The sequence below is a fragment of the Carassius carassius genome, chromosome 41 (assembly GCF_963082965.1).
Source record: "Carassius carassius chromosome 41, fCarCar2.1, whole genome shotgun sequence".
In the NCBI taxonomy this organism is placed as follows: domain Eukaryota; kingdom Metazoa; phylum Chordata; class Actinopteri; order Cypriniformes; family Cyprinidae; genus Carassius; species Carassius carassius.
In genome coordinates this window covers 7,127,967-7,141,264 of record NC_081795.1, presented here as the reverse complement: position 1 = coordinate 7,141,264, position 13,298 = coordinate 7,127,967, and the positions used below count along the sequence as shown (strand labels likewise).

Here is a 13,298-nt window from a genome sequence, read left to right as displayed (position 1 = left end):
GGTTTAGAACTGGTGAAGGTGGGGGGGGGGGCGTTGAAGGGGAGTAAATTTTGGCAAAAACAGCATGGTGATGAAGTCATGTGTTTTACAGGAAATCTTGTTAATAACAGAACACAGCAGGAAAAGCAGCTGTCTGAAGCAAAGACAACAAGAAAAGAAAACATCAATCTAATTAATACAGCACTTTTATGTTTATACTTATGTTTTTTATACTATAATTAGTATTGTAATTAACATTAATAAAACAAAAACAGCATGGTCATAAAATTAGGAGGATAATCAAGAGTCATTGGCACATCATCCAAAGTGATTCTCAGCAACCGAATGTCTTCAATGATCAAGGGCTCTAGTTTGAGGGATATGCTTGTTCAAGCTGACCTGCACTTCTTCTCTGAATTCTTTTGACGATACCCAGCAGGTGTATAATGCAATCATGATTTTTGAGCGGTCACATGGGGGGAGGGGTGTAGCACTGTATCACTGATATAGGCTTATGTTTTATTTTTTTATTTTTTACTTTTTATTTGAAATATTTCCAAACGTGCTAACTATATTAGGAAATATCTAGATTCTCAAATATGTGTTGCCTAAGTAAATGCGTTTTGCACCTTTATAGATTGTTAATTGATAAATAAATGGTGATGGGCAACGCAGACTTATATTGTGATCTATTAACTACACATATAAACCCAACTTTTTACTTTAGTAGGCTACCAGATATGGGTGTCATGCCATAAAATAGGCTATTTATATTACAACTGACTTTGCATTTAATGAAAAATGTAATAACAGTATTGAGAGTTAGGCTACTTATTAGCCTATAACACTTTCATTTTACAGAGAGTAGGCTAAAGGACATTTATATTAACTAATAACATTTTCATTCAGGCACTCTCAAAAACTCCCATTAAAAACACTGAAGCTGTTTACACAGCAAAATTAATATCTAACTAACATTCGTATGCACATATGTACTTGTTGTTTGTGACTTGTTTCTGATGAGAGAATTCACCAGATAATTCAGTCAGCAAGCAAGTGAACAAAACACCGCATTTCAGCGAAGACTCATCTGAATGTCTCTGATTGGTCATTGCATTCATAAACTCAACAACATTGTGTGTGATATAATGTTATAGTGTTATAATGCTCAGGGCTGTACAAACGCGTCTGCCTCTGGCTCAGAGCCAGCCAACAGATGCAGATTTGAATTTAGCAGCTGATGCTGGGCCGCACTGAATGATCGAATAATACAGGTGTGATTACATCAAATATAAAAATCATTATTCTGCTATTTTTTGTCTTTTGGAAGCTGCATTCAAAATCCACTTGGCTCATAAATCTGAGGGGGCACAAGTAAAATGTGGGATGTTTGAGGGAGGCGAAGGTCCCCCAGTTTATGCTGTTCCTCTGCTGGTTTGAGCTGGTCATTTGTTGGTTTATGCTGGTCCTTTTTTTTTGGTCATGTGCTGGCAAAGGACCAGCATAAACCAGCAAAGGACCAGCTTAAACCAGCATCCCAGCGTCAAAACATACCTAACCAGCATAGGCTGTTTTTTCAGCAGGGCGCTAACCTTACATGTCATTCCACTAGCATATAGCCAAAGAGTATAAAAGTCCAAGAGGTGAAACTCTGTAGTGATAAGGGCAACCGTCTATATATGGCGCTGCAGAGGCGCTTCCACATTTTGGACAGAAAACTGGTGAAAGTTGCAAGAAGATGCGAGAGAACAAATGGGCGAAACGCAAGCAGTGTGCTGCAATAAACTGCCGCAATTATCAATATTATCTGTCTTATAATCTCTTCTCTAACACAATTGCTGCTGATGGTTTTGAGCTTATTTGATTTATTAGCCTACTATTTTTAGTTAAATATGTTCACTTGGTACATGACACAAATTAGAGAAACCTCACAATAGTTGGTGGAGTCCTTGATAAATGGTTTGTTACCCATACAAACACCAGCAGAACGCAATATAGCTGCTCAATCAATCACAGTGCACCATTCCACGCACTGTAAACCATAACAACCAAACACAGCACACCATTCCACGCACTCCACACAGTAATAGCGTCGCTTTGAATACAATGGGTCTCTTGACATTTTATCCAACCCATCAGATTATCCTATCAGGGTTTACGGTGCATCCTGGTTTTCCTCATCTACTTTGTGATCAACAAACAAACTTAGGGCAGCATGATAAATCGCATGTGATTGTCATGCACATCTCGTCAGTAAAGCTGGTTCTGTGATGAATCTCTATCGTAAGTGTAAGTGTTTTTATTATTGCCATTAATGTTTTTGTTTATACAGTGTATAGCAATAGTCAACTAAATGAATGTAACATGGCAAAAATGAATGCAATTTTGGAAGTTGAAGGTAAGGGAATCTGTGGTTTAATGTGACGTTGTTCATGATGAAATTTTATTTTATTGTTGTAGGACTAATTAATATCATTAACAAGATCAAAGTCTGCTTTATTGTCAATTTTTCTACATGTACAGCACATACATACATAAAATTGAAATTGCGTTACTTTCAGACCCCTGGTGCATACAGATAACACCAAAAGTAGAGCATAAAAATACAGATAGATAAAGATTAAATATAAAATACTATACAAATAAGGGCATGTAAAAATAAATAAATAAATAAAACTAAAGTTAAATAAAGCAGCCCAAGGCATATGGCAGATAAAGTGCAAACCAGTGAAGTAAACAAACAGTGCAGATAAAATGACTGTAGTACAAAAGAGCTCATTCAGTCTGATTAAAATGACAAAAAGCTCAGAGAGCAGTTCTTTATTTAAACTGACTGAAAAGGTAGTTGAATGAGGTAGTTAGCAGACCAATGCTGCACAAAGTGCCACATGTGTTAGTGGGAAGGGAGTGGAATGACTTGAGGATGTGGGAACCGGGGGGTGGGGTGGGGCTTCAGTGTTCAGTGGTAACTGGGGCAAAAAAAGGCTGGGAGGGCAAGGCCAGGAGGGAGTTCAGCTTCCTGACAGCTTGATGGATGAAGCTGTCCTTCAGTCTGCTGGTCCTGGCCTGGAGACTCTGCAGTCCTGGCCTGATTGCAGCAGACTGAAGAAGCTGTGTGACAGGTGGGTGGGATCACCCGTGATGCAGAGGGCTTTGTAGGTGAGACGGGTTCCGTAAATGTCCTGGAGGTAGGGGAGAAAGACACCAACGATCTTCTCATCTGCTCTCACTATACGTTGAAGGGTCTTCCGGTATGACACGTTGTAGGCGCCATACCACACAGTGATGCAGCTTCTCAGAATGCCCTTGATGGTGCCTCTGTAGAAGGTGCACATGATGGGGGCCGGGGCTCTGGCTCTTCTCAGTTTGCAGAGGAAGTAGAGACGCTGCTGTGCTTTCTTGGCCAGTGCTGCAGTGTTGTCAGTTTCATTTCTCTGTTGTCTGTGATGTACACACCCAGGAACTTGGTGCTGCTCACTCTCCCCAGTCGCACCATTGATGGTCAGAGGAACATGGTGCACTCTCCTGAAGTCAACAATAATCTCTTACGTCTTTTCCACATTCAGAGAGAGATTATTGTCACTTCTCCACCTGGCCAGGTGGCTCACCTAGCTCCTGTAGTTTGTCTCATCTCTGTTGCTAATGAAACCCACTACACTTGTGTCATCCGCAAACATAATGGAGAGGTTGGAGTTGTGTGATGGTGTGCAGTCATGGGTCAGCAGAGTGAAGAGTAGGGGGCTCAGCACACATCCTTGCAGGGCCCCAGTGTTCAGTGTGATGCAGTGCAGGATTTGTTGTGGTCGCCGGGAGGAGGTGGAGTCTTCTTTACAGTGGTGCTGTTTTGTTCCTTAAAGCGAACAAAGTAGGGAGATGGTGCTGTCACAGGTCCACGGTGGAGGCACCTCTCTGGTGCCTCAGGATATGTTTGTCCTAGCTGTCCTCAGGCCCAGCTCCAGGTTGTTAAGACTGCACCAGACAGCCAGCTGCTCAACCTCTTGTCTGTAAGCAGACTCGTCACAGTCCTAGATGAGACAGATGACGGTAGTGTCATCTGCAAACTTCAGGAGCTTGACAGAGGGGTCTTTTGAAGTGCAGTCGTTGGGGTACAGGGAGAAAAGCGGTGGGGAGAGAATACATCCCTGAGGGGCACCAGTGTTGGTGGAGCGGCTGTTTGACATGAATTTCCCCAGTCTCACTAGCTATTGCCTATCTTTCAGAAAGCTGGTGATTCCCGCTAACCCCAGCTACGGCCCTGAACATGTTGTCTGTATTTTGACAGTTCATGGGAAAGATTTGCTTTATTAAAGTCCCCAAGAATGATTAAAACAGTGTTGTTGTTCTGTCTCTGTGATCTGATTTGCGAGTTTCTGTAAAGCTGAGCTCACGTGTGCTTGCGGAGGACTGTAAACACTCACACGAATGAACGATGTAAACAATCATGGTGAATACAAAGGCTTGCAGTTAATGAAGAGTGCAACTAGATCAGGACAGCACATCTTCTTTAACGCATCTACATCTGTTACATCTGTACTCCACTGTTGATTGATGTAAAAGCATGTTCCACCGTCACACAATTTTCCTGTTGATAATGCGTCGCGATCTGCTCTAAACAGCTGAAAGCTGGGCAGATGGAGCATGCTGTCTGGAATGGCATTATTCAGCCAGGTTTCCGTGAAATGCAGAACAGCAGAGTGTGAGAAATCTTTATTTGTCTTGAAGAGCAGAAGAAGTTTGTTCGTTTTGTTGGGTAGAGAATGGAGATTTACCAGATCGAGGGTAGGCAACGGTGTTCAAAATCCATGCTTTCTGAGCTTGACAAGTGCCGGCTTGACCTCCCAAGTCTGTGCGTAAAACGTCATTCTAAAACGTCAGAATAATTTAAATCTGTTAGAAGATTTTATGGTGTGTTCTGCAGAATGTTTAACAGTTCATCACTGATCGTGTTTGATAAACAAAAAACAGGAAAAACTAACAAAAACAGAACAAACACAGGAGAGCCATGTGGCAGCCTGCTTAAACATATTACAGTCAGTGGTGTCAAAACAGTCTTGAAGAGCCTCTGACGACCCTTCCGGCCACACTTGTTCGGCAACTTTAACATGCGGTCTGTATGCAGACATTAGTATGACAGTGATGTGGTCTGACGTACCAAGGTGGGGGAGAGCCTTGTAAGCTCCTCTCTGGGTGGTGTAAACAAAGTCCAGAGTGTTCTTTCCCCGTGTTGGAAAATCTGTGTGTTGGTGTATTTTTTGGAACCTCAGAAAAGCATCAGTGTGGGCTATCTGCTGGCCGGCACATAATAATAATAAACTCCACCAGGGGTGAGCAGTATTTGCAGACCACACCAGCATCGCGGAAACAACGCATCATTGGTGTAAACACAAAGCCCGCCGCCGCAGGTCTTACCTTCCTTGATGAGAACTCTGTCCGCTCAATAGCATGTCAGCTGATCGCAGGCCAGGATACTGTAGGTCCCATAGCTCTTCGGCGTGTGCAAAATTTAACTCAAAAAATTTGGTTCTGCCGACATCGAGCACGACATGCCGACATCACGACTGTACTTAAAGACAGGTAGACGCGATGAAGACGTACAGAAACACTGCGACTCAAAAGACAAAAACACGAAAATACCATTCTGACGGGAGAGTGGACACCGCCATGTTGGAACTTCATTTTGTGATTGATGACTGATTAAAAAGTATTTTTAGTCCAGTGCCTGTATATAAAATTAGTATTGACCAAGTTCAGAACCTGTCATATGTGGATCAACTTACTATTTTGTGTATTTTCAACAGTTTCAATATGAAAAATAACTTTTATATTGATTAAAAAAAAACAAAAAAACGTGTCATGGATATATTGCATTTTGCGGGGGAAATAATAACATTTTATAATAAATCTTTATTACCTAAAGATGCTATGTGAAAGTTTGAAACAGAAAATAGTAGTTTTCATCTCACCACTTTCTTGGTTAAGAAAACTAATTTTTACTCAAATTAGTAAAAATTTATTTTTGCATTTTGGAACCAAACTCTTCATACATATGGAAAGAGTACAAAAATATTCTACTCAAGTAAAAGTACCATTACATTAATGAAATTGTACTTAAGTACAAGTAAAAGTACCAGTCTAAAAATCTACTCAAGTAAAAGTAAAAAGTAGCTCATTTAAAATCATAGTAAAAATTAGTTAGTTACATTTTAACAGTGGGAGTGAGGCAAAAATGGGAAAGGACTATATACAAGACATAAAATGTTGAATACCGGTACTTATTTTAAAAAATAAGAAATTAAATATGAAGAAAAAATCAAAGTATACTTTAAATGTGAAATTAAAATGGCTGGTATGTGTCTGCAAGTCACTTTTAATAAGTGAGTCATTGCGATTGAACCAATCATTTAGCAGTTGATTCATTCAGGAACTAAACACTGTCGCTCAGAGACGCAAAACTGCTTTGGTGGCTGTGTTTGGAATTATTTTTTTACTGTAGAAATAGAGCAGACGGGCAATATGGTGTCTAAAACGCAAGTCTCTTAATTAACTGTTGTAAAAAAAAAAATATAAAAAATAAAAATCTAGAAGTAATCATGCTGATTTTTGGAGGAAAAAAACTGCATTCTTTAAGTGATACTGATTTTTTTTTATATGAAATTATACAAATATGTTCATTTTCTGCTCATATCTTCAATTTTATGATGATTCTAAATGCATTTTAGCTGACTGAATCCCCCAATGAAAGAACGTACTCTGAATGGGCGCGCACATCATTAAAACAACTATTTATGATATTATTGCAGACGATATATATCAACACACTCCGCATCACTGTCGTTTTGGCTAATTTGTGCAAATCCTCTTGTTAAAATGTCAAAGCTTCATTTTATACACCCATGAAACGATGCAATTATTTAGATTACCTCTACATTACCTCTACAAACGAAGGTTTTCTTTTCTCACCACTTCGATAAATCTTATCCAATAAATTTCATTCATTCGTTGGAAGAGCTAATAAGACAATAAGATCAGTTTCGTGGGAAAGTTGTAACTGTTATTTCATGGGCCAGTGCTTGTTGTCGAATACAGCCGTACCCCTGCAGGTGGGTGGGACTGCCAGCTGCATAAAAAAAAAAAACACCGGAGCGACAACCCATCTTGTAGTACAAAAACCTGCCGAGACGCATACTCAGATACAAAAAAGCACCAAATGGGAAAAATTAAATGCTTCCAAAAATATGCCTTAAAAAAATCGGACACTGAAACACTGAAACAACACTGTAAGTTATTTATCAGAATACTTAATCGCATTTCATTTGTTTGCTAAACACTTTGATGCGCAGAACATGATAGTATAGCCTACTTATATATAAATGGTGTAAGACTTGTGAATAGTGCATTTTAAACTGTAACATATTTAGTTATTTATTAAGTCTAGCATGTGCAGGATGATGTCGCATCAGCCAATATGTTATAATCGGAAATTAATTGAAACATTTCTTAATTTAGTTGATATAGCACTAAATTTAAAATGAGTTAAAGAGCCCACTACTGGGGTTGGATCTTGCTAAACTTTTAGAAAATGAATCGATTTAAACCTGTTTTGTTCAGTTTGGATAAAAGCAAATAACAATCCAAATTCTATATATATATATATATATATATATATATATATATATATATATATATATATATATGTGTGTGTGTGTGTGTGTGTGTGTGTGTGTGTGTGTGTGTGTGTATACCAATTTGTTAAAATAGTAGTCTATTTTCACTTGAAACCAGAGTGATGATGTGCAGAACACATACTATCATTACTGACTGAAATAATGTACTGTAAATCCAGTACAATTTTTGAACAGAGATATGGTCTATTTTTTAATCATTTTACTTTTTATGATAATTTTTATGTTAAAATCTAATTTTAGGAAGAAAAAAAATATAAATTGGTCCAAGCTGTTTTAAAAAATAATGGCCTCACAAAAAAAAAAAAAAAAAAAAATTCTATAAAACTGTGTTAACTTGCTATTTTGTAAGACTGCTTTTACAGTTCACAGGGGAAAATCGTGGTTATGGAAGTTTCTTTCTGGGCTTTGTCTACTGGTATTCATGTTTTTTCTGGTGAGTTCCTGAAAAGATCTATTAATGGCTGCTGTTAGCGGTTCTCTAAATCAAATTTACTGGCATTTTTGTCTAATGTATTTTTTCTGAGATCCTTTGCAATTTTCTTGGTATTAATTATGCATTGTACTTTGTACATTTAGGTTTACATTTGTGTTTCTTATCAAAGTGACTTAAAAAAATACCAGGCCTCGTTCTATAGCTCTATGGTGTTAAGTGGGCTATGATAACTGAGCAGGGCATGCAGGTCTTTGAATGATTAACTATGTTTGAAGTGTGTAAAGTGTGTGTTTTAAGGAAAAGAAGAAAGAACCTACAACAGATTCCCTCCAAATTTGGATTTAGAATCAAATGTAGATTGGATGTTTAATAACAGTAAAATTAGTAAAAAATTAACACTATTGTATACTTGTAGGTTATATGGTCTTATATGGGAAATGGAAGAAAAAAACAGCCTTCACCCAGCTTTTTGTCTCAGCACTGTGCAGGTCTTCAGAACTCTTCAAACTCTGGCTCTCCTGCAGGAATCAATTCAGAAGTCTCAGAAATGTCTCAGTCACCAATAAACTCTTTTTATTCTGAATTTGGAATCAGTTTAGATGACTACTCCAGGTTACAGCAGGCTGTTTACTGGGACGGGCCTGACAGATCAATCACAAATGTGTCCATGAGTACTAGTCCAGCTTACGTCACATTCATCATAGAGAACCTGAAAGAGAGCTACCAAACTGGTGAGGAACTTTTTGTTACGGTGCATGCAAAGGACTTTTATAATAAATCTAAGCGTTATGGAGGCGACTTTTTTCAAACCAAGCTGTTCTGGTCTGAAACTAAGGTCAGTGATTGTAAACATTACTTGCCTGTTGTTTTTACTGTAAACTCTGTACCTGGGTCAGACAGAGAGAGTTGTACTGAAATGTTCCTCTGTCACAGGCCAGTGTGTTTGGGGAGGTGGTGGACCTGCACAATGGCTCCTACTCTGTGCGTTTCCTCCTGCCATGGGTCGGCAAGGCCCAGGTGGCTGTGCGTCTAATTCACTCCAGTGAAGCTGTGCAGGTCCTGAAGCATCACAGAGATACTGACTCTGACAGGGTGTACTTTAAAGGATATTACGAGGGACCAGGACCAAATAAGACCAGGCTGAGGGAAACAGTGATGTGTAATGTTAAGTGGGACAAGAATGGACTTAAGCATATGGGAACTGAAAATTGTTGCTGTGAATACAAAGATCCCCGTACCAAAGAAATATGGCACTGCCAGAGACCCAAATCCCTGCCATGCAGTGATCTTGTGTACCACTCTATGGGTGGTTATAGAAACCGTCTGACTGATAGAGAGAAGGAGCTTATGTGAGATTAAATGATTCTTGATTGACTTCATCCTTGATTTATTTAATGCATTGATGGAATGCAGTATGACAGACAAATGTTCTCTTTGACAGGAAGCAAACTAACAAAGATGTCAATGGAGATAAGAGCATCATCAACATTTTTCATTCCCATGGAAATGAAACTGTTGGTATGTTGATCAATAGTTTAACCATGAGGAATAGTCCAGCGCAGAGATGCTAAGAAATAGGTTGCACAAAAAAGAGGAATTAATTTGAAAATTAAAAGACCAGCTTAGACAAATTTTCGCAAACTCATTACTCCTTACATCCTCTATTCACTCATCTTCCAGATGTAGCAGAGAAATGTCATCCTGGTTTACACACTCCAGTTCCAGCTGGCTTCTACCTGAATGATGTGTGGACATCTTTTGTCTGTAGCACCCGCCATTTTACAACCCAAACGACAACAGAGTGCCTGAAAGACAAAAACATTTACATGATGGGAGACTCTACTATGAGACAGTGGTTTGAGTTCTTTGTGAAAGAAGTACCAAGTAAGATACATAGCTGCTTATATATTCTGTGTATATATATATATATATATATATATATATATATATATATGAAGAATTTGGTTCCGAAATGCAATAAATTAAACGAGTAAATTAATTTGAGTTTTCTTTATGAAGAAAGTTGCAAGATGAAAACCAATATTTTCTGTTTTAAACTTTCACATAGCATCTTATTCCCTAAAATGTAATAAATCCATGATTCTTTTTTCCCCTCAAAATGCAATAAATCCATTTAATCAATAAGAAAGTTACATTTCATATTGAAACTGATGAAAATACACAACATAGTAAGTTGATCCACATATAACAGCCTCTGAACTTGGTCAATTCTAATCTTATTTGCAGTCACTAAAAATACATTCATCAGTCATCGCTTCCAAAATGAATTCAACGGGTCATCTTGTTAATGCTATAAATTAATTACAGCAATAAAATAAAATTTCTTCATGAACAAGAACATGAACAACAACACATTAGACCACAGAAATTCCAAAATGACATTTACCTTACATTCAACTTCCAAAAGTGCATTAATCTTTGCCATGTTACATTCATTTAGTTGATTAGTGCTATGTGCTGTATTAAAAAAAACATAAATGACATTAATAAAAACACTAACACTTACAAGCTGCGCAATATCGCGTTCATAATCGAATGCAATTAATTTAATGAATGCGATATAGCAGAGCTTGTCAGTGATCTACGACAGGTACTATTAATCACAGAACCGGCTTTACCTGATGAGATGGCCATGACAATCTAATGTGATTCATTGTGCAGTTCTTGTTTGTTGATCACAAAGTACAAAGTAGATGAGAAAAACTAGGATGCCTATTGTATTCAAAGGGCCGCCATTACTCTCTAGAATGTGTGGAATGATGCAATGTGATTGGTTAAGCAGATATAATGCATTCTGCAAAAATAGGGAGACTGACATCTGTTGTGGTTTAAAAAAAAAAGGAGAAAACATGATCCAGTAAATTGTCTTTTCAATACCAACTAGATACAATAATGCTTTTGGCAGAAACGCTTTTTTTAAATGCCGTTTATCACATTTTGGAACCAAACTCTTCATATATATATATATATATATATATATATATATATATATATGTATGTGTGTGTGTGTGTGTGTGTGTGTGTGTGAGTGCGTGCGTTCGTGCGTGCGTGTGTGTTATATGTGCAATACATGGGATCATATTTGTTGGTGTCATGTTTTTTTGAGACCTGAAGCAGATGAACCTGCATGTCCAATATCAGTCAGGGCCGCTCCTAGCAGTGGATGTGGAAGACAAAATTGACTTACACTGGAGGGCTCATGGGGTTCCTCTTCGCACTGAGAAAACAGAAATTGTTAATCTGCACTACATCAGTAATGAGATCGATGACCTGGCTGGAGGACCCCACACAGTCATTATGTTCAATCTTGGGCCCCATTTCACAACGTACCCTCTGGATTTCTACACCCATAGAGTGTTGACGATCCGCAAAGCTGTTCTAGCATTGTTACAACGGTCACCTGACACTACTGTTATAATCAAGACTGTCAACACTGGCTATAAGGTAAGTTTATACAGCAGGGGTCCTCAACTCTGGACCTTGAGATCTGATTTCCAGCAGAGATCAGCTCCAACCTGGATTAAACACACCAATCTGCAACTTTGTAGAAATCCTGAAGACTTTGATTAGCTTGTTCAAGTGTGTTTGATTAGGGTTGGAACTAAACTTTGCAGGAAATTGGATCTCGAGGTCCAGAGTTGAGGACCCCTGCTGTACAGTATCATGTGTTCAAATACAAGGAAGCCAAACTGTGATGGCACGTTCAGGGTTGATGTTGGGTTTCTCTGTCTTTATAATAGGATATTTTCGGCAGTGATTGGTATTCTCTACAGTTGGACAGAATCCTCCGTTGGGCTTTTCAGGATGTTGGTGTTTATATTCTGGATGTGTGGCAAATGACGGCCTGTCACTACAGCAAAGAGAACATTCATCCAGGCCCTGTCATCATCAAAAATGAGATTGACATTTTACTTTCTTTTATTTGCCCTGAATAAATTTAAATTATTACATTTGAAAATTCAGGTCATGTGCAGAAAAACTACCCTAAAATACTTTGTTTTATTTTATTTTTTGAAATTATTTGTCACTCCTGATGTTTGTCTAATATAGGCATACTTTTACACTTTCACAAACCTAACCAAATATATTTAAGTAGTTATACTGGATTAGGTAACATTTAAAAATACAGATCAAATAAATGAAAAATGAAAAGTGAAATTATGACATAACCATGAGATTTAAAGTCAAAATAATGACATACTAAGTCAAAATAGCCTTTCCCTGGTGTTGGTTCACCCTTGCCTATGACTTAGTATGTCATAATTTCAACCTTTTATGTTATAATTTTGAATTTTAAAGCCATAACCAGAACTTAGTATGTCATAACTTGATAACTATGACATTTAAAGTCATAACTGTAATTTACCAAAACATGATTTCTTTTTCTCACATGGCAGAAATGGTCTGTCATATGTTTCTCAGCCAGGCCAGGCTCCAGCTCTAAAACATAAAGTGGGCAATAAGATGCCTAATGAATGAGAACATACAAAATAAATATACAATGTATTTTCTTTTATTATAACATATATTAAAAATATTCTTAAAATAATTTAGCTTTCCAAAAACTATTTTATTTGCATAATCATATTCATCATGTTTGGGTAGTGTTATATAATTGCATGTGAATTTCTGAGGAAAAACTGAAGGGGTTGTGCTAATCTCAATAGCAAAATGTCACACTTGACCACCTTCTACATTTTATCTTGCAGATGGATTAATGCAAATTCTATCACTTGTGAGTTGCCAAATGCAGATGCGAAACCTTTCTAATGAAATACCAGCTCACACCCCAGCTGTAAAAATTTTTTTTTTGGTTCCTGAGAATTAGCAAAACACCCATGCACAGTTTCAGTTCTGTAAAATATATATATATATATATATACACACACACACACACAGTACAGACCAAAGGTTTTGACACACCTCATTCAAAGAGTTTTCTTGATTTTCATGACTATGAAAATTGTAGATTCACACTGAAGGCATCAAAACTATGAATTAATACATGTGGAATTATATACATAACAAAGAAGTCTGAAACAACTGAAAATATGTCATATTCTAGGTTCTTCAAAGTAGCCACCTTTTGCTTTGATTACTGCTTTGCACACTCTTGGCATTCTCTTGATGAGCTTCAAGAGGTAGTCACCTGAAATGGTCTTCCAACAGTCTTGAAGGAG

The 13,298-nt window shown here is 37.7% G+C and overlaps 1 protein-coding gene across 2 annotated transcripts; it reads left to right on the top strand.

Annotated features, from left to right (window-relative positions):
• Window positions 1-7,113: 7,113 nt before the first annotated feature.
• Window positions 7,114-12,276, top strand: LOC132123536 (NXPE family member 3-like). Of its 2 annotated transcripts, XM_059534210.1 has the most exons (8): window positions 7,114-7,256; window positions 8,027-8,097; window positions 8,513-8,932; window positions 9,031-9,446; window positions 9,539-9,615; window positions 9,778-9,981; window positions 11,225-11,562; window positions 11,859-12,276. In XM_059534210.1, exons 1-8 carry the CDS (start codon window positions 7,187-7,189, stop codon window positions 12,051-12,053), a joined length of 1,791 nt encoding a protein of 596 aa, XP_059390193.1. In that variant the 5' UTR covers window positions 7,114-7,186; the 3' UTR covers window positions 12,054-12,276. The 2 variants fall into 2 exon arrangements, with proteins under 2 accessions (XP_059390193.1, XP_059390194.1); XM_059534211.1 differs by lacking the exon at window positions 8,027-8,097.
• The last annotated feature ends 1,022 nt before the right edge of the window (window positions 12,277-13,298 follow it).